The 21,231-nt window shown below is 34.0% G+C and overlaps 1 protein-coding gene across 1 annotated transcript in view; it reads left to right on the top strand.

Annotated features, from left to right (window-relative positions):
• The window catches only part of LOC145292193 (cilia- and flagella-associated protein 65-like), a 2,765,874-nt gene that overhangs the window by 2,307,709 nt on the left and 436,934 nt on the right, over nucleotides 1-21,231 (top strand). The window contains exon 33 of the mRNA XM_080138498.1: nucleotides 7,532-7,645. Within this exon, the coding sequence (XP_079994624.1) occupies nucleotides 7,532-7,645 (114 nt within the window). The remainder of the gene's footprint in view (nucleotides 1-7,531; nucleotides 7,646-21,231) is intronic.

The following is a 21,231-nucleotide window of genomic DNA, read 5'->3' as shown; positions in this document are numbered from 1 at the left end:
AATCTTAAGTAGTGAATACTTGCTGATCATGGCTGGTGATTTTCCCTGTAATCTGAGTTGTAGTATCCTCAACTCCAGTAATCTGTTCATTATAATCATAATTTTGATGGCGCTATCCTTTTTTCCTTTTCTTTTTTCCCACAAACAAGGGAAAAACTATCAGAGTAGAAGATTTTTCGGCATTTAGGAACCTCAAATATTAAGGGGGGGGTTCTGTGTGTAGAGTTAGCATGAAAGTGCTTGTAAAACAAACACAGGAATGCGACATTGCAGCGATAGGACAGAGGTTGGAGTATTTTCATCCTCTTGTATGTCATTTTCCCATTGTACCAACTCAATCTGGTAGAATCTTTATAGAGTTTCATCTTCAATATGTCTTAATATGATCCTCTATTTCTGCGAGTTATGTTTAGTTTAGTCTTATTTTAAATAACTTGTAATTAGTTAATATTATTTGGTTATGTTAGTTGGTTTTCCATTTGCAGTCGTTATAGAAGTAGTATGTGGATTTGCTAACTAATAAAATATATGTTGCTATTTAACCCAACACTTGGGTTAAAATTTAGTGAAATATGTAATTTGTACTAAAAGATTAAATTTTAAATGAAAAAAATATTTTAGATCAATTTTTAAAAGGATACTGTCTTAACATTTTGTTTATTCGACATCATTTTAACATTTAGTCTAGTCACTTAAAATCCTAAACGATTGCTGCTTGAAGTTACATGCAATAATAAACTCAACAGAAATATCAAAAAATAGAAACTGTGCTTCTGGCTTTAAAAATTATTATTTGAAAACAGATTCACATTCCAATATATGAAAATTTTTAAAGATTATAAAAGTAAACTTTTTCTTATGTTTGAAACATCAGTCAAGGCTTGTTTATCACAGACAGAGCTGGCCAACTCCAAACCTGTTCACCACGTCATTCAAAGTGTGATGTGGAGTCATGACCCATCTGTGACAGCCAGATTGAGAGGCGTTATTTATGTCTCAGTGCATTTGTACTAGTCAGATATGTCTAAAATATTTGCTTATTTCTTTATTGCTTTCTTTATTTTATTTCTTACTTTCACTAGTCTATTGCTGCAGCAGATGAATCAACTATAATGCCATAACTATTTTATAGTCATTATATATCACAATTTGAATGTTCAGTTTTCATTTGCCACGAATATTAATGTCAGTGATAATGGTTCACTTGAACTTTTGTTACATACAAGATTTAAGAAAGGTGTTTTTTCTTGGAAATAAAATATCTTTCAATATTTAATTTCTATGACTAGCAAGGTCATACAGTGTTGTTCAGCGAATGGATAAGACAAAATAGGAGTGGAAAATTTTCATATATATCGGTAGTGAACATTTCATACACATTTATTTTTCATTCATGTTTCGTTGAATGGTGGAAAAACACCAAACAACTCATCAGAGACACTTTATATGTTCCTCGCAAAAAAATAAACAGTTGGAGATTTTTTTTCCTCAGATTAAAGAGGATAAAAATTGGTGAAAAGAAATGTAAATCCTTAAAAATCATAAAATTCATAAACAATGTACTTATTAAACATATTTTGGGACCCTTTTAGAGAAACAGTTGTTGGAATTTAAGCCCATGAGGATATAAAAACATATAAAACGCTATATTTAATTCTTTCTAATTATATCCGTATCCATAAATTATAGGTTTAAAAACTAAAGGCAAAAAAGAATATTTAAAAAATATAGGATATATTATTCATAAAATAATATTAGTGAAGGTTTATATTTAATCAGACAAAATTTGCCGTTGTGCCAATTGAAAAAAAAATTATACATACTATATGTATATATTTTTATAATCGAATATATATATATATATATATATATATATATATATATATATATATATATAGTAAGTTGTGAAAATATATTTATAGCAAATTGCGCTACAGAATGGGCTTCCACGTTTTATTCTCACAGGGAATCTCAAGGCTTAAAAGTATTACCTCTAATATTGATATTTAAACATACGGTTTATTCTTTTAGACTTACGATTCCTTACGATGATAAAATATGGAAGCTTAATTGCCATAAATATATTTTGATAAATTACTACCTGTCTCTACTCAGGTATTGAGCACTATTTAAGTGCTGAAAATCGATTAATAAAATACTCCTTATAACATTCTATATGGATACAGCAAATAATTATATATTTCTCATTTGAGAAATTTTATCATCACACAAGACTAAAGGCTCGACATATAAAATCAACAGTAAGGTTTTTTGATATGACAGGGGTGCGTTCGAAATGAATGTTTCTGTTTAAAGCACAATTGCATCATGATACTTGACTTTTTCATTTTAAACTTAAATTCAAGCCACACAAGCAGTAATGGCCAGGCATATAAATTCAACAGTAGGTTCTTTGATATGACAAGGACGTGTTCGAAATGAATGTTTCTGTTTAGAGTACAATTAAACCATGATACTTGACTTTTGCATTTTAAACTTTAATTCAAGCCATTAAATATAATTTTTTTTTATAAAATCAACAATAGGTTCTCTACAGTGCAATGTAGCTTACAATGCATTGTGGACTAAGTTACTGCAGGAGATATGTGAAGCTTCCTTCTAGTGCACTGCAATGGGTCCTTTACTAGAGCAGGCAATCAATCGATTTGATTGAAAAATGGGCGATTTCACTGATTTCAATGACAATAAAAATATGGGAGTGTGAAACATTCGTTGATCATCATTCAATCCCAGGCAACGTCGGGTCCCACTGCTCGTATAAGTGGAAATCCAAAGTGCTCAGTATCATAGATACAGTAGGTGTGTTTACTCAGCATTTCCTGGGATTTAACAATATTCTAGAAAGAGCAATCTTGCATAGAACAGATGTTTTAAATGCTGCATCGCCCAAAAGAAAGATTTCCACTCTATTCTGTTATATTATTTTAATAGTAAAGATTCCCACGCTTTGCGCAGACTTGAAAAATAGTTTGCATTACCCCTAGGTCGGTTTGGTCATGATCAGTCCAGTGGTGTGGACTGTAGGAGAGTGTATTTTTTTATTTATTTTTTTTTTTTATTACATTTTCACCCCAAACAAGGCAAATTGCCACTTTGGTGTAGGGGGCTACTATCAGGGGCAACAACTACTGGGGTACTATGTAGGGATTTGGGCAGCAAGGTGTCGGTTCACGTTACACTTGAACTTCTGCACGTCAGTACTGTTGGGGAAGCAGGGACCTGGAATGGAATTCCAGAGTCTTGCGGTTCTGGGGAAGAAACTATTGGAGTAAAAAGATCTTTTACATCTAGGGACCTCTACAGTGTGGGGGTGGGATCTAGTAGCCTGTCGGGTTTGTCGAGGGTGCTCGCGTCGTGGGGGCACAAGTGATTGCAGTTCGTCAGAGCATTCACCACTAAAATACTTGTAGAAAAGGCAGAGGGATGCAACATTTCGTCGATGGGACAGAGGCTGAAGCTTAGATGCCAGTTCAGGGCCTATCAGGTTTGCGACTCTCTTTTGAACCTTGTCAAGGAGCGAGAGACTAGTAGCAGATGCACCAGCCCAGATGTGGCAGCAATACTCCATACATGGGCGAATGGTGGCCTTATAGAGGTACAGGATACTTTCGGGTGTTAGTAGTTTTCTAGCACGGTAGAGAGAGCCTACCTTTCTTGCAGCGGCCCTGGCATATATATATATATATATATATATATATATAAACTGTGTCCATCGCTTTATTGCAGATTACAAAATACTCAATATTTCAGTAAATATACGTTATAAAAAGCTGAAAATTACACCATCCAAGGACTGTATTAAGGTGAGATAAATCCTAAAATTTCATCAAAATTCATGTCATATTTAAAAAGTTATGTTATTTTTTTAATATTCAATGAATTTTCACCGTCCATCGCTTTATTGCAAGTCTTCTAAGATAATGTTTTAGCTCAATAAAACAATACCAAAGCATCATAAATTTATATTGAACACATTTTCTGGGGAAAATTGACAAAAACAAAGGCATATCCCGAGGGCTAAGTGTCAAACAAACGAATTATTTGTCCACATATCCCCCATGTTTTGAAATTACATTAAACAACCTTTTGTCCACCGAGGAGGTCAATTGTTAGATCTGAGATGGAGTAATGGTTCTGGCAACGTCGACTATTTTGTTCCAAAGGGCATCCTTTGAAGAAAACTGCTCTCCTCCCTCATAAACTCCTCGTTTCAATATTGACCATAGGTGTTCGATGGGGTTAAGGTCCGGAGAACACGGTGGCCAGGACATAAGGGTTTCTCCAACAAAGCCCTGAGATCCAAGGAAGGATGTAGTTGCCCTAGCAACATGAGATGGGGCATTGTCATGCATAAAAATAATCTTAAAACGACGTGACAAGGGAAGATCATCTAGCCATGGTAACAAATTCTCATTTAGAAAGGCAGTGTAGGCATTGCTGGTGAGCTTGACACCTTCTGGCACTCGGAATGGTCCACATAGCTTATCCCCAATAATTCCCGCCCAAAACATTATGCCTCCACCTCCCTGTTGGCGACGAAATCTATAAGGCATTGGAGTTCCATTTGGATTCCAAACTTTGGCCCATCCGTCCGGTCCATCAAGGATAGCACGAGCCTCATCTGTAAACAGAACATTTTGGCAATCCATTTTCATATATTTTTGTGCCCAAGCCAATCGTTTTTCTTTGTGGGTTTGGCTCAATGGAGGCCTTGGAATAGGATTGATGTTCCTTGCCATTTCATTCAGTACATTGCATCGGGCTTGTCTGGACCTTGGTATGACTCCAGCCCTCGCAAAAATTGTTGCACTGGTGCTGTTTGGGTTGCGCACAATCTCTCTACAAATTTTTCGAAGATCCCGATCAGAAAGGTTCCTCCTTGTGCCCTTATCTTTCCTGGACTTGATGTTGGGGTTCTTGACGAATGTAACTAAAGTTCGGGGATCCCTTTTTAGTTCTGTGGCTAAATTTATGATCGAGAGTCCTTCTGCTAATCCTGCAATAATCCTCTGCTTCTCGGTAGTTGTTAAACGTCCTTTTTTTGGCATTTTATGAGACCTGCAATAAAGCGATGGACGGTGAAAATTCATTGAATATTAAAAAAATAACATAACTTTTTAAATATGACATGAATTTTGATGAAATTTTAGGATTTATCTCACCTTAATACAGTCCTTGGATGGTGTAATTTTCAGCTTTTTATAACGTATATTTACTGAAATATTGATTATTTTGTAATCTGCAATAAAGCGATGGACACAGTTTATATATATATATATATATATATATATATATATATATATATATATATATATATATATATATATATATGTATATATATAGGCTGTGACCTTGATCATCGACCCTAACTTTGAAAAATGGTGTGCACCATCCGTAGGTGAGGGACAATCATCATGCCTTGTTTGGTCATGATCGGTCCAGTGGTGTGGATTGCAGGAGAGTGGTACACACACACAAATGCTAATACTTTATATATAGAGATACCAGAAAAGGTACTCTTAATTGCAAGAGAGTCAGTGTTCGATATCCTAGATAGAGCAGGTGAGTGCAGTAACATAGTAGTACATTTTCAGTGTGATATATGCTTGGATAAAAGGGACACAAGAAACTCAGCGTTGCCCAGGAATACACTAAAATATATATATATATGTTCATTATATTATTAAAGGGGTAAAAGGAAGATAAGAAACTTGAATAAAGTAAAACAAATATAGATTTCATTATATTGTTGAAGAAGTGAGTAGGGAAGACACTGTGCTGCCTGGGAGCAATAATTTTCAAACTAAAAGCTCAGCTGAATGACTCACATTATTATTTTCAATATATTAAAACAAGGCAGAGGGATGAGCTGTGTGAAAACAGGTAAGATGTTATGCACACGTTTTATCCTCTTCTAGTGTTTTTATAACCCTGGATAACGCCAGATAGACCTGGTAGTTTTATCATAAATAGGTTAAGATTGTAAGGATTGTTAATTTTATTAACAATTCCATGGCTTGCATATTTTGTAACAGGGCGCATATGAGCACATGGGAAAATATAAGATAGCTGGCAGGCAAAATGAACAGTTAGAAACAATAAGAAGCAGGCATTGTTTGGAAAATATTGGCAATAAATGCCTTTTTTAAAACAGAAAGAAAAGCCAAGTCGGATTTATTTAGTTTTGTTTGGTATTTCCTTTTCAACTGTACCAAATGACATGTGGGTCTGATAGACGTTTTAACTCTAGTTTTCAAGCGTAATAGCCACGTTACACATTTGTACATTAAATTTATAAGCACTAGATTTTGGATGTTCTGACAGGAGAGTATGGACCTGGAAGTAATAACAAATAACCAGTGAACTCACTAAAGCTCTCAGATTGAGGTTTCACTATCAGATCTAATCTAATGTGATAGAGAGAACAAATTATATATATATATATATATATATATATATATATATATATATATACTGGGGTGGGTCACTACTTATCAAGGCTCAAAGATCACTTGAGGATAAAGGTTAATGAGTGTCTGGTACACGATGAGACAACGCTGTAATGGTTGATAATGGTGGAACTTGAGTAAGGTTTAATTATTTAAGAGGACGGCTCAACAAGAACTTGTTTATATTAGACTTGAAAATAACATGTTATACTCGACTAAAAAGCAGCCCTACGGTATTGCATTCCACAGTTCTCGAAAAGTAACTCTGCTCATGGAATTTTTATTCAAATCATCTATAGATAGGGCTCTGAGAGGTATTGCCATTTCAGGTCAGAATGGATCTGAGAATAATGAAAACTCAAGGGTAACTTCAGATGTTCTTCACCTCTCAAATTCAGACCTCACCAAAGTGTTAGACCGAAATTTGGGAGGCTAAAATGATCTTTTAGTAATTGTTATTGAATTCCTCCCTTGTTCCATCAAGCCAAAGATGATTGTAATGTTGCAATATTTGTGTGTTGCGATTCATAAAATGTTTTATTTAGGATTTTCTGTGAAAAGTTTTCAAGTTTTTCTATGCTGCCTTCAGCCGGACTAATAGACTAAGAGTTTTAGCTGTCACGAACAGATAACATGTGCCAATATATATAAGGTAGAAGTAAGGTCTTTTGTGTAGCTTCCTTGAACCAAAATAAAATCTTTCAATGAAAGCGTCAGTGTTAGAGGCAATAGATTGGCCTTTAGCAAAGGGAGAAGACTCTTCAGCATAGCATGAGAAAATGGCAGATTTGATTCCTGCTGTTGCCGCGTATCTATACAATTCGTATTTTTCTTTGAGTCTGAGGAATTTTGCTCTGACAAAAGGAGCCTCGTGTTTGTAATAGTTTCGATACTGGGCATGTTCGGGTGATGAAGAGAAAGGTTTGAAACAGTTTGGTGGCAGTGGATGTTGTTTTCTTTGTTAAACACTAGCACTGATGTACTTTTTTTATCTACAAATTTCTCTTTTTTATTTCTTGTTATGCATATTTCTTTTTATTCTTTTCTTTTTTATTCTATAGCAAAACTACAACCATACAATCTTTGAATGTATGAATCCATGCGGTAGTCTTTCACCAGGAAAATCAGCATTCCTTGAGTGGAAATTCTCTCCCCTGGAATGCATGACATACACAGTAAGCTTTTCTCATTCTTAAATATTGTTTCTATTTTGAAATGTTTTTTTTTATCTTTTAAAATTTCATTTTTATTTTTCGAATTCTTTTTTCATTAACTTTGCAAAATTATTTTTCTTTTGTAAATTGTTTTAGACACAAGTTTCGCTGTGTGACGTTTCTTAAAAAAAAATAAAAATCAACAAAAAAGTAAGATAGTAGTAGTAGTAATATAATTGGTAGTATTAGTAAGTAGTGAATAAGAGTAAGAGGATGAGACGTAAAAATATTTTTAAAAATGTAAGTAAAGAAGAAGAAAAGTGAGATGCAAATTGTTTATTACTACGTAATGTATATAGCTATGTATAATTTAATAATAATGACCCAATAGATCATAGGTCACCTAGTAGTAACATAATGCTCAAAGTTCAAAAACAATTATTCAGACAATAATTTCGAAATCGAATTGAATCAGCAGATCTTTGTAAATATAACAATAATAAAAAACAAATAATTGTTCAAACAAGTGAAGGATATATATATATATATATATATATATATATATATATATATATATATATATATATATATATATATACATATATATATATATACTAGCAAAAGTACCCATCGTTGACTGGGTTCAAAAACAGCCTACACAAAATGGACTCTGATTTATGAAAGTATGATAGGTTATGAAAAGGAAGGGTTATAAATTTGGGTTGAATTTGGAGGTATCAAAACCAAAGCAAAATATGATGAAAGTAAAAATAAAATAGATAAACCCCATAATTTATTTTACCATACCTGTTCATACTGAAACACTTATCACAATATTCTGTGGATCTATATTAAAAAACCTTTTTAAACTTTGTGGTATATTTCCATTCTATGGAGGTCAGGTGCGAACGAACACCCCATAATTTTAATATACCATATTTTTTCAAACTGAAACATAGTTATCAAGGTATATTACGGAGATAGATATGAAAAGTCTTTATTAAAGTTTGTGCCTATTTCCATTCTGTGGAGGCCAGGCGCGAATGCAGACCCCACAATTTTATTATACCATCCCTATTTAAGTTAAAACATACTTATCAAAGTATTATTATGTACATCTATATCAAAAACACTTGTAAACGTTTTTTTTTAATTTTTTATTTCCATACTTAATAAAAAATGCAAGAGAGCTATATGCCCAGTCTGTTAAATCCAAGGTAGCTGATCAGCGGCTTGGTTCCCACCAGTTTTGGCAAATAACAAATAGGATCCTGAACAGAAGTGTGCGTTCTATCCCAACCATTATCAATGGACCAGAGGTCATCTCGTCAGCGTCAGACAAGGCCAAACTATTTGCAAAGAACTTTGCAGCTAATTCTACCCTATGCGACGAAGGCCATCAACTCCCCATATTTCCTCCTATAACACAGAACAAGCAAGGTAACATACAAATATCTGTGCATGAGGTCGCCAAGCTAATCAAGAACCTAGATTCCAGTAAAGCAACTGGCCCTGATGGCATCCCAATTATAGTGTTAAAAAAGCTTCAACCAGAACTTGCTCTCATACTTACGAAACTATTTAAGCGCTGCCTTAAGGAGAAGTGCTTTCCGACTCCCTGGAAGACCTCATCAGTTTGCCCTGTATTTAAGAATTCAGGTGATAAGTCATCTCCCTCTCAGTATAGACCAATAAGTCTCCTGTGTGTTATGAGTAAGTTGCTGGAATCCATATTAAATAGAGAAATAGTCAACCACCTCAGCAGGAATAACCTTCTTAGTGACACACAATATGGTTTCCGCTCTGCAAGATCTACCACAGATGTGGTGACGGTTATATCCCACAGGATTAGTGAATCTCTTGACAAAGGCTTCCTTTCTAGGACAATTGCTCTTGACATATCAAAGGCCTTCGACAAGGTATGGCATAAGGGTCTACTTCACAAGATTTCCAGCTACGGTATAACTGGAAATGTTTTCTCAATCATTAAATCATTTCTCTCCGATAGGCTCATAAGAGTAGTGGTAGATGGACAAAAATCAGAGGCCTGCAATATAAATGCTGGAGTCCCTCAGGGGTCAATCCTGGGCCCAACTCTCTTCCTGATCTACATCAATGACCTCCCTAAACACATACTTAAATCATTCGTTGACATCTATGCTGATGACACGACCATATACGGCAACACATCAAAGGCTGTAAATGACAAAGTTCTCTCTGATTCTCTCTCCTCTGATCTCGAGCGCGTGGGGAAAGATGTGGCTGGTTACCTTTAATGCATCCAAAACCAAACTCCTATCCTTACATCATCAACACTCTGATTCCCAGCTGGCATCAATTGGCATCTCGTCTGGGTTAGGCTCCGTGTTTTGACAAGCTTCTGGGTTTGACCTTTACTCCTGGTCTGAAATGGAACACGTACATCAAGTCTGTTGCCAAGGTTGCTGGAAAGATGGTGGGATCCTTCTACCGCTCCAGAAGATATCTCACTACTGATGCAATTCTCTATCTATATAAAAGCCAAGTACGTCCAAGGATGGAATACTGTTGCCATATCTGGGCAGGAGCTGCTAAAAACAGCCTATCCTGCCTTGACAGAGTACAAAATAGACTTCGTGGCTTAGTGGGGGATTCCCTTTTCTCTATCCTGCAACCTCTCTCCCACAGAAGAGACGTTGCGAGCCTATCCTTGTTTTATCGTTATTTCCATGGCAGGTGCTCGTCTGAACTCCAATCTTTGGTCCCCCCTTGCCAATCTTTCACGAAAAACACCCGTCTAGCTTAATCCACTGTGAAAAATTTCCCCCACTCTATATCTGTGCCTAAATCAAAATGCGGATTCCATGAACAAAGCTTCTTTCTTAGAAGTGCATACCTGTGGAACTCTGTTCCGTCTGCCTGCTTCACTCCGGACTACAACTTGGATGTCTTCAAGTCCAATGTTAACAAATTCCTAATGAACCGCCCCCTAAAGTAAACACTTCATCAAATCTCCACACTAACGTAATGTACTTGCAATAACCCTTATCCCTGAGTGGCTTCCGGGCCTTGATAAGTGGTGATCACTGTGTAAAAAAAAAAAAAATACTTTGTGGACCAGGTGTGAACGCAGACCCCACAATTTTCATGAACCACCGTTCTGCCAGATCAAACATACCCATTCCTGTGTCTCGATACATCTTCTATCATTACATGTAATCAGTTTTTTTTTAATAATCAACCATATAGGAGCCTATTCGTGACCACACACACACACACACATTCAGTTTTATATATATATATATATATATGGCATAATCATGTTGAATAACCTATTCCCATTATATCACTGTTCAGCCTGGCCAGTGTTAAAATGGACGAGTATATCATAAGACCAGATGATGTATGTCCTCTAAAGCCTAAAAAGGGGGGGGGCATTAGGCTATTATTGCTCAAGACATGCTGCATGAAATAATGCAGCGCCTTTACTCCCCAAGAGGATTAAAGAATATTCAGACTCGGAGATATATATATATATATATATATATATATATATATATCAACGTACACATGTTTATATAATATGCACAGGATGGTAGCATTCGACATTGAGTTTATTTTATTCCCCTTAAAGAATTATTTTTATTAAAGTTGAGCACTCTCTGGGGAAATTGAAAAAGTCGCTCAGCTGGCCTTTTGTGCAAGATTATAACTTCCTGTTACTTGACCATTTTAAGATCGCCTGTATTAAGCCTTAAGCTTCATTAATGTTAAAAATTTATCTTCATTTTATGGTGATGAACGGTGACCCTGAGGTGTGTTCCTTGTTAATGGAGCGAAAGGTAATCTCATTAATGGGTTTGAATCCTTCGACCAGCATCGATTGTCATCTCCTGCATTGATGATTATATAAGCATGAAATACTAGTATCTGTAGGTATATAAAAATAATTATAAATAATTATTTTGAATTATATATATGTGTGTGTGTGTGGCAGATGATGATCTTCACCTTTAGGAAAACAATACATCTAAGAAATAATAAACTAACAATCTAAACTGGGCTCGATAATGGTCATTAGTCATAGTGAAGGCAATTTATGCGATGGAAAGACTGAAGAAAGATATGCAAATATTTTATAATCCAATAATGTTCATTTATTCTGTTTTTAGATTCAATACTGATTCATCCGAAAGAGTAGATTGATGAAATACCACACATCATTTGCTTAGCTAGATACATCCACAATTATATCCGTGTCTAAAGCAAGATTATGGTTAAAATAAACATATACGTTTTGAATCGATATCGAGCATATATCTACAATGCCTCTAATAAAGCATATCATTTTAATACAGGTTATCCGGAAAGTATGTAGATAACTTTAAAGGAAATGAAAAGTTTAAAACATATATGCCATCAAATATTTGATCATCCATTTCGTTGTCCGACCTTTCCCTATCTTCAACTTAAAAATTCCATTTTCCTAGAACTTTGGTGGTTTTACGTCAAAGAATATATCAAGGTGCTTTTTATGGCATCGATAGAATTGAAGATTTTACAACAAAGATTATTTTGTAAAAATCTGATTAAAAATTAATCTGAAGGAACAATATCTAGTGAATAAGGCGGACGAGGTATACATTCTAGCTAAGCTGCAACAATTTTTGTCTGGTCTCTAAAGAAACGCTTAGTCTGTCATCATCAGGATAGAATACAACAATTTTGGGCAATCATATGCATTTTATTTTAATTGCTGTCTTTCATTAATCCACTTTCAGAATTGTCTTGTAATGTGGCAGAAGCTTATAATTATAATAAAGAATTCTTTTCTATTCCTACAAGACAAAAAGCATTACTTTCTTATGTTGAAGATCTGCTTTTGCATGGGGGGGGGCACAGGATGGATGATCTAACTTATCATATTTGATAGATTCACTGATCCTCTACGAAATTACAATCAGCGTGTCAGCTGTAGATATTGCAGAACGAAATCCGTATTATTTATTACTAAAACGATTTTTGTAGTAGTGGTAGATAACTACTTGATTTATTTATTACAGACTCAACTCATGATGCCCATAAAACTAATAGGTCTATACTAAAATGCAGATGTACAATATTTTTAATTACTGAGCAGACCAATGAAAGGTAATTTTACACATCGATTGAACAGCTTTGTGAGGATATAAGGTATTTCGGTTTACAATGTTTCAAGTACTGTGACCAGAATGACGACAAGGCATGAAGATTCTTTAACAGTTTGGCAACATCACGGATAGTTATACTGATGTCACTTAGAATTTTCGGATTGTGGAGAGGAATTCTGTAAGTAGGTGACTCTGATCAGAAACAGTTGAATTTGTTGTAAAATTCTTGGTGAAAATTTTGGCTATGTCAGATCGTTTATGATGGTTGGGATAGAGGTCTTGCATCTGTTCAGAACCTTGTTTTTTATTCTGAAAAGGTCATTGGAGCCAAGCCTCTGATTGGCCACTCTAAACTTAACTGATTGGACATGGAACTATTTAGCATTTTGACTAATCCTTTTGCAATGGTTTGGGTAGTGTTAAAGAAGACTTTAGTTTTAGAAATAATGATTTCTGCAGCCAATCGCAGCATCATATTCAGGGATGCTTGACTGTTTGATATGTGTTGGAATGTTTTGAAGATATGATTTCTCAGTACCAAGAGTAAACCACTCAGATATTTCAGATGTGATGTAGGACTCATATTTTTTAATGAATTTAAGGGGGAATTCAGGTATGTAGGATCTAAACCTGTCCTAATCGGTTCTTGACAAATAAGTACTTGCTGAGATTCATTTTGATCTAAATATTGTTAACTAAAGCATATTGACTATACACGTCACACCTTTTTTGCTGTTTGCAGGACATTTTTGCCTTTATTGAAATCGGAAAGCACCAAGTGTATAAAATGGATTTTACAATCTTCCATTATTAAAGACCTCCAAAATTAATACTAAAATAATTTTCAAGTTTCATGTTCTAGAGCTATTTGTGTAGTCATTCTTTTTGTAAACTGTTGGCATCGTCTTCATAGTTCTTGTTACTTCACCACGTTTCTGCCAACTCGTCCTATGGCCTTCTGGTGATTAGCCGTGACAGGATAGGAATACTCTTTTAACGGTATCCCCAGTAATTACTGCCTTCCATAGTTGTCTCACAACATTTTGGCCAACTAATGGTCTCGCCTGCTTCAGTAGGATTGAAATCACTATCTTCTGCTCAACTGAAACTGTAGAGACTCCACGCTTCTATCCACTGCGATTTCAATCCTCATCACAGAGAAAAAAAACTTCATAATATATATATATATATATATAGCCGCACTGATGACCTGTGAAACAGCGAAACAGTACTGTATGTGGATGACTATATATATATATATATATATATATATCTTTTCAAGGGAAATAAGGTAAAAAAAAAACGATAAAAGTGCTCGATATGTTAATAGAGCAGTATATAATTTTTTAATTTTTTATTGAGCCCATAATAAATTTATTATGGGCTCAATAAAAAATTAAAAAATTATATATATATATATATATATATGATGTGTGTGTATGATTGATTAGAATATTGAATGGTATTTTTTCATATAGAAGTCTGTTTAAATTGAACATGAATGTTGTTAACAGTGATCATTACTGACATCCTAGCCCCAACTAATGTCTTGTTTTTTCATTACTTAAGACTTTTAGCACACAGACAAATAAAGACATACATGTACGTTTTTATTTCTATTGTGGTAATATTTTAATTTTCATGGCACAAAGTCAGTGTAAGAAATAATTCCTTCTCAAAGTACATCACTGAATTCTTTGGCATTTGTGTAAGGATTTTCACTTCATTCAGTGAAAGGGTTAATCAGATTTTGCATAGAATTATTAAAATCTTCTCTTTCAATTAAACTCTTGACTGTCGAGCATTTGAGCAGATTTGTCCGTGTAGCACAGAGAGTTTGAGAGAAAAGTCGATTAGCGTCTCTGTAAAGAGGCATTAAGGTTTCAGCAGATAAGACACAGAGGTTGAAGTAACGATTTGCAACTGACAGGTCTGGAATCCAAACTCTTTGCCATCTTCTACTGTTATGCCCCCCCCTTCCCACACACACAAAAACACACACACTTAAAAGTTATTCAATATTATGTTTGAAATTTGTATTAAAATTTTGAAATGAGAACAAAGAAAAATTTTTCCTTGGATCAGAATTTTTTAGATTTTTTTCAGTGCCATTTTCCTCAATTCTGATTACAATTTAATTAATTTGATTGCGCAACTAATTTAGGATATGGCATTTATTAAATCTTTCTTTGAGGAATTGCCAAATTAAGATTTTTAAAGAAGACATTCTTGCAGTGATACGGATAGATATTTTGTGTTTCTGAATTTTTTAGATGAGGATAATTTGTCTTATTTCAATGATCCGACAACTGTTTTCATCAAAGATCGACCGGGGTTCTGAAGTCTACTTTGAAATCTGAAGCACCTTTGAAAAAATATTGCTTTTTTTTATGTTATCAATATATGAGAACTTAATTGATATATATATGTATATATATATATATATATATATATATATATATATATATATATTCAAATTTTAGTAATTCAATAAATTTAAAATTTATAACGTGAAATGGTTAAATTTCAAATCAAATTTTTTTATTATTATATGTAAGACAAAGAATACATTTGAAATATTATATCTCCTTATCCTATAGGATTTCGATGTCTACCATCTCTTCAGAGGAGAAAATATTAGCAAATAATTATAATGGTTTACACCTTATTTGCTAAAACCAGTAAGACATGGAAAATCACAATTAAGTTTTTTTAAGCATTTAAATATCATAGAGTAAGGGAAGTTAATGAAAAGGATATTGAATTTTACATCCACTTTGCATGGTAAAATCCGAAGTGAAGGTCTTTGGTAGCAGTGAGGTAATGAGATCCAATCTGTATTTTGAGTAATCCATGGCACAAGGTATCAGTTCGAAATAGGCATTTCTTTTGGTTTCTTCTTTGTTTATATAATAAGTCCGGTAAATAAATCATTATATAGGTCCTGGTGATAAATGAACTGACATGAAAAATATAAAATGAAATATGAAAATAAATAAATAAAGAAAAAAAAAGAAATGTTCAAATGTAGGAAAGAAGAGAAAAGGAAATAGAAAGACAGCAAAAATCATGCCATGTCATACAAAAATTTTCCGCTTAAATAATTAACTGAATTTTATATCTGTTATATAAAGTAAATTCTCACAAATTTTATACGCATTGATAATATCCTTTATATGACAACATTAAACCGAAAATTTGGATCTAAAATAATTTGTGGAAGTATTGCAAACCTAAACAAGGCGTATTAGATAAAACGTTTTATAATAATCATAATATCAATCATAATTAATTAACTAAAAAAAAGTATAATCATAATATGGATGGCTCTCGTCTTGGGGAGGCCCCATGTTTTGACAAGCTTCTGGGTTTGACCTTTCTCCTGATCTGAAATGGAACACGTACATCAAATCTGTTGCCAAGGACGCTGGGAAAATGGTGGGATCCTTCTACTGCTCCAGAAGATATCTCACTACTGATGCAATTCTCTATCTGTATAAAAGCCAAGTACGTCCAAGGATGGAGTACTGCTGCCACATCTGGACAGGAGCTACTAAAAATAGCCTATCCTGCCTTGACAGAGTGCAAAATAGACTTTGTGGTTTAGTGGGGAATGCCCTTTTCTCTTCCCTGCAACCTCTCTCTCACAGGAGAGACGTTGCGAGCCTGTCTTTGTTTTATCGTTATTTCCATGGAAGGTGGTCGTCTGAGCTCCAATCCCTCGTCCCCCCCCTCGCCAATCTTTCACGAGAAACACCCGTCTGGCTGAAACTACTGTCAATAATTTTCCCCACTCTAAATCCAAACGTAGATTCCATGAGCAGAGCTTCTTTCTTAGAACTGCACGCCAGTGGAACTCTCTGCCGCTTGCCTGTTTCCCACCTGACTACAACTTGGACGTCTTCAAGTCCAACATAAACAAACTCCTGACAAACCGCCTCCTTAAGTAAGACACTCTATCAAAACCCCTAATACTAATGTTTACTACAATACTATCTCATTGATTACTGTACACATAATAACCCTTATCCTTGAGTGGCCTTTGGGACTTAATAAGTGGTGACCCCCATGTAAAAAAAAATAAGATTATTAATAATAATAATAATCATAATCACTACCATAATTGTTAAGTAAAACTAAGAGAACAAAGCAACGGAACTGTGCATACAAAAGCGGGGTTGCTATCTAGTGCCACAAAATGACACATTTGTGGTGTTGTTGTTGTTGTTGGTGGTGGTTGTTGTTGTTGTTGTTAGAAGGGATGCACATGGTCAGGGATCTTCTTCTTCTAAGTCTCTCTCTCGGAAGGTCTTGTTTTTAATCCTTCGAGGAGACTAGCCACCCTCTTCACCAAACAAGTCTGGTGGGGGAACCAGTTTAGTCGCTGGTGACCCGACCATGAGGCAGGTAGTACTGGGTTACATGGTACCAGTAGCATATGACATGACCTGACATATATATATAAATACATACATATATACATATATATATACATACATATATACATATATATATACATACATATATACATATATATATATTTATATATATATATATATATATATATATATATATATAATTAGTGGGGGGGACAAATAATTATTACTATTGTAGTCAAACATTTGGAGAAAAATATAAAAAGTTCCTAATCAAGGAATGTTGGGAAAGTTCTCTCCCTTTCCAGCTTGAACACTTTATTTTTTGCATTTAATTTTTCTTTAAAGTTTCAACTTAGATTTCGCAATGACCAATGCGGGTTTATTATGAATAATCGGAAGTTGAATAGTGAGTTAGTTGTTTTTCTTTCTTCGTGTGTGATAAAAAAAAAACAAATAAATCTACAACGAACAACTTTTCCAAACGCAATATAATTTACTTTTTTGCTTAATTGAAAAGAGAAAATTACGAAAAAATATAATAATTTACAGACTGCAGTGGTTTTCTGAAAACTGGAGATAATCAGTGTCAACCATTGCAAAATCAAAGTAAAAATTTTAAGAAATATAGTATGCAATAATAACAATATTCTTTGATTATTTCAGTATTGTTTCCAGTCGTTCTGGATGTCACCTTGTGATTGAACTCAAGCAAAGGTGCCAACAGGTTCTTGATCACCTGTAAATACAATCACTTGAATCCTGATGTTTAGTTTTTATAAGATATTTATGAATATAGACACCTTGTGAAATCTTTGGAATTTTACAAGTGTCAGCTACACTCTGGAGAAAGATATAGAGTCAAATAGTCAGGTAGGAAGCTTGTCTTGTTAAACCTGATTACATTATGTGTGAGCGCCTTTACCCTCGTTATGCCTCGGGGGGGGGGGGGCTAAACCCAACTAAACGTACTTAAGTTGATAAGTGGAAGATTTCCCTTCTGAAAATCATGTTTCACCAAGTTCCTTTAATTAAACAAAGATTTATGACCTCCCATTCATCAATCAGCTTTTGTTGTGTAGTATTATGAGTCGTACTTGAGTTTTTTTGAATATGAAATCAAGGATTTGACCTCGGGTATCACCAATGCATCATAGTCCACTTTACGTCGTTGATACAACTTGTGCTGTTACTTTGTTGATTGTGATGACTCCCAGTGAATCAAAAAGATTTGCTATTAATACTCATATGAGAGATGCCTGTATCCATTATATGAGAATTCATCAGTGTTATCATTGTATATAGCAGAAAAAAAACATGGAATACTAAGCATATGAACGTGGTGGTAAGCATAATCTACCTATTTCTATTATTTGGAGTATTCAAACTCCTGTTCTCGTCTTGCATGTTATTCTCACAATATTTCAGCCAATGTAACCTCGGATCCATGGATAAAAGTGATAGCTTTCTTGAGGTTGGAGGTTTAATTGTAGGGAAAGGTGCGACTTACCTAATTAGCACATGTGCATAATTCAACGGGTCGGTCGTGGAATAAAATGAATGAAGAAGAAAGAAACAAAAATGGCTGCCTTATCTCTTTATATGCCTGCAATGTGACCACCCGATATGCAAATGAGATGCTCCTGGTTGAAGATAAAAGAGGGTTGATTTTTTAGAGGGTCGTTCATTTTGAAGTTGGATTTCAAAGAAACAAGTTGAATTAGCAGAAGTACGTTGGGAGTTGAGAGAAGGTGCGTTACGTGTACAGAAATTGGAAGTTTGGACAAAAGTGTTAACCTTACCTAGGAAATTATTGGTGTGACGGGCGGAAGAAATAAAACTCAAATTATTGAATTATTGCATGTTATTCTCACAATATTTCAGTCATTGTAAACTCGGATCCATGGATAAAAGTGATAGCTTTCTTGAGGTTGAAGGTTTAATCAATAAAAGTGATACTAAGAATACAATTATGAATTACTTAAGACATATACCTGGTAATGGCTGACAAAATAAGAGCAAGCTACCCTCAACGATTAAATAAAGGTTTCTATCCGATATAAACGTTGACTGAAATGTTCTTAGATTAACATTTGGGATGAGAACAGTAGCCTGAATAATTCAGATAGTACAAATTGTTTATATTTGTTTGATCTGGAAAAATGTATAGAACAAGAGACTTTGTTGGTATGGTCACATTGAAAGAATGGATGATTGCGCTTGGGTTATTAGATGCAGAAAGTTGCAGTATCAGGTTCAGTTCACAAAAGAAACATAAACTATAAAAGTGAACTAGAAATACAGACCTGGACAGAAATAGGTTAGTTTGGAAGTCATTTTCTTAAACCGTCTAACGCATGTCAGTATGTAAAATGGACGTTAAATTGAATATGATAATACTTATAATGATGATGATGATGGAATGGGTATTTGAGCTTGTATTGTGATAAAAATATGTGATTATCTCATAAAAATTCAATCATAAAATTTTGTTAATTTCCTATGTAATGAACTAAATTCAATGACTGTATACTATCAAATATTTTTTGTGATTATATTTTTTGATGTGTGTGTGCATATGTTAACAAAAGATATAGTAAAACCTATAATTTGATATGCGTAAAATATCTGACAAATACCCATTGAAGAATTCATAAGTAATTTAGTAGAACAAAACTCTCCAAAGTGAATGGATATAATTATATTCAATTTTTATTTAGAAAGAAAAAAGACATTACCAATCGAGCGGAAAACATGTAATTGGCCAAGCATGGAGTTGGTATGAATTAAAGCCAAATGACAAATTTCTTTCTCAACTAGAAAGTCATAAAACGATTTTGGCAGAAAAAAGATCTTATACAAATTTATTGATTTCGTTCTGATGACAATATGTAAATATATTCTCTCTTACTGCCATATTAAATATGGATAATGTTGTGTATAGAGCATCGAATCAATCATAAATTTCGCGCATGCTTCTTGAAGTAATTGTGCCCATTTTCTTAGCAATCTTAGCTAATTAGACAAATTTTGTTGATGTAAAAGTCAGAACTATTATTAATATTACTTGAATTGCTCTGCAGAAGTTCTTGAAAATTTTATGATAAAATAAGAAAATAATAATAAAATAGTCTATTTACTTTGATATTAAAAAAGCAAATAATTTTCTCCTTTCGAGTGGCCCGGTATTATCAAGGTTTTATTTTGTCCAACTTTCAAAATATGACATAAATAAAGAAATGTTTCAAATGAAAGACATATACTCATTATACTAAAACTGAGTCCTTGGGCGTTTGTTAAAGGATTACTGAAGGATCGGTCGAAAATTATGTATTTATGAAAAAAGTTTTTTAATTTTTTTCATAATATTATTATTTTGTATTCCTGCACGTCACCAATTAAAAACGAATAAAGAAAAGTTATAAGCTTTTATACTTTTCGCATTCTTTTTTATTCATATATATATATATATATATATATATATATTAACAATTATTTTTATACCTACAGACACTAGTGTTTCATGCTTACGCAATCATCAGTGTATGAAATGATAAATTACTGCCAATTAAGCGATTTGAACCCAGTCATAAAGTCACTCGTTACTCCATAAACTGATATTTTATCTTCAAGCCACCAGAAATTAACACAGGAATTGAAGGAAATTAAGTATCTATAAATGCCAAATCGGCAGGCATAAACAGTAAACAGTCATAGAGTATTCAACAACAGGAAGTTGGAATATTGCATTTTGCACCTAGGCTTTATTAATCTCCTAAAGAGAATTCAACTTTATTTTCTTAAAGGAGCTTATAATAATTCTTCTTCTTCATGTATCAGATCTGTTTTTCACAGACATCGATGATCGTGGTTCATCAGTCCCCTCTGCATTCGAACAGTTACACTATGGTCTTATTTACAGCATAGTATCTATAGTAGGTTGCAATTTCTTGCTAAAGATGCAGTGCTCATATAGAGTGGGAAGTCTTAGACATTTTACATCAATCATTATCATTTGCCTAACACAACGAAGAGTTGACCAATTTCAGGAGGACCATCAGGCTACTCAACAGTTCATCTATCACCTGCCAGCCGTAACTTC

Source organism: Euprymna scolopes, chromosome 13, assembly GCF_053919585.1.
Source record: "Euprymna scolopes isolate OS-2025 chromosome 13, ASM5391958v1, whole genome shotgun sequence".
Classification (NCBI taxonomy): Eukaryota; Metazoa; Mollusca; class Cephalopoda; order Sepiida; family Sepiolidae; genus Euprymna; species Euprymna scolopes.
This window is presented reverse-complemented; position numbering and strand designations above follow the sequence as displayed.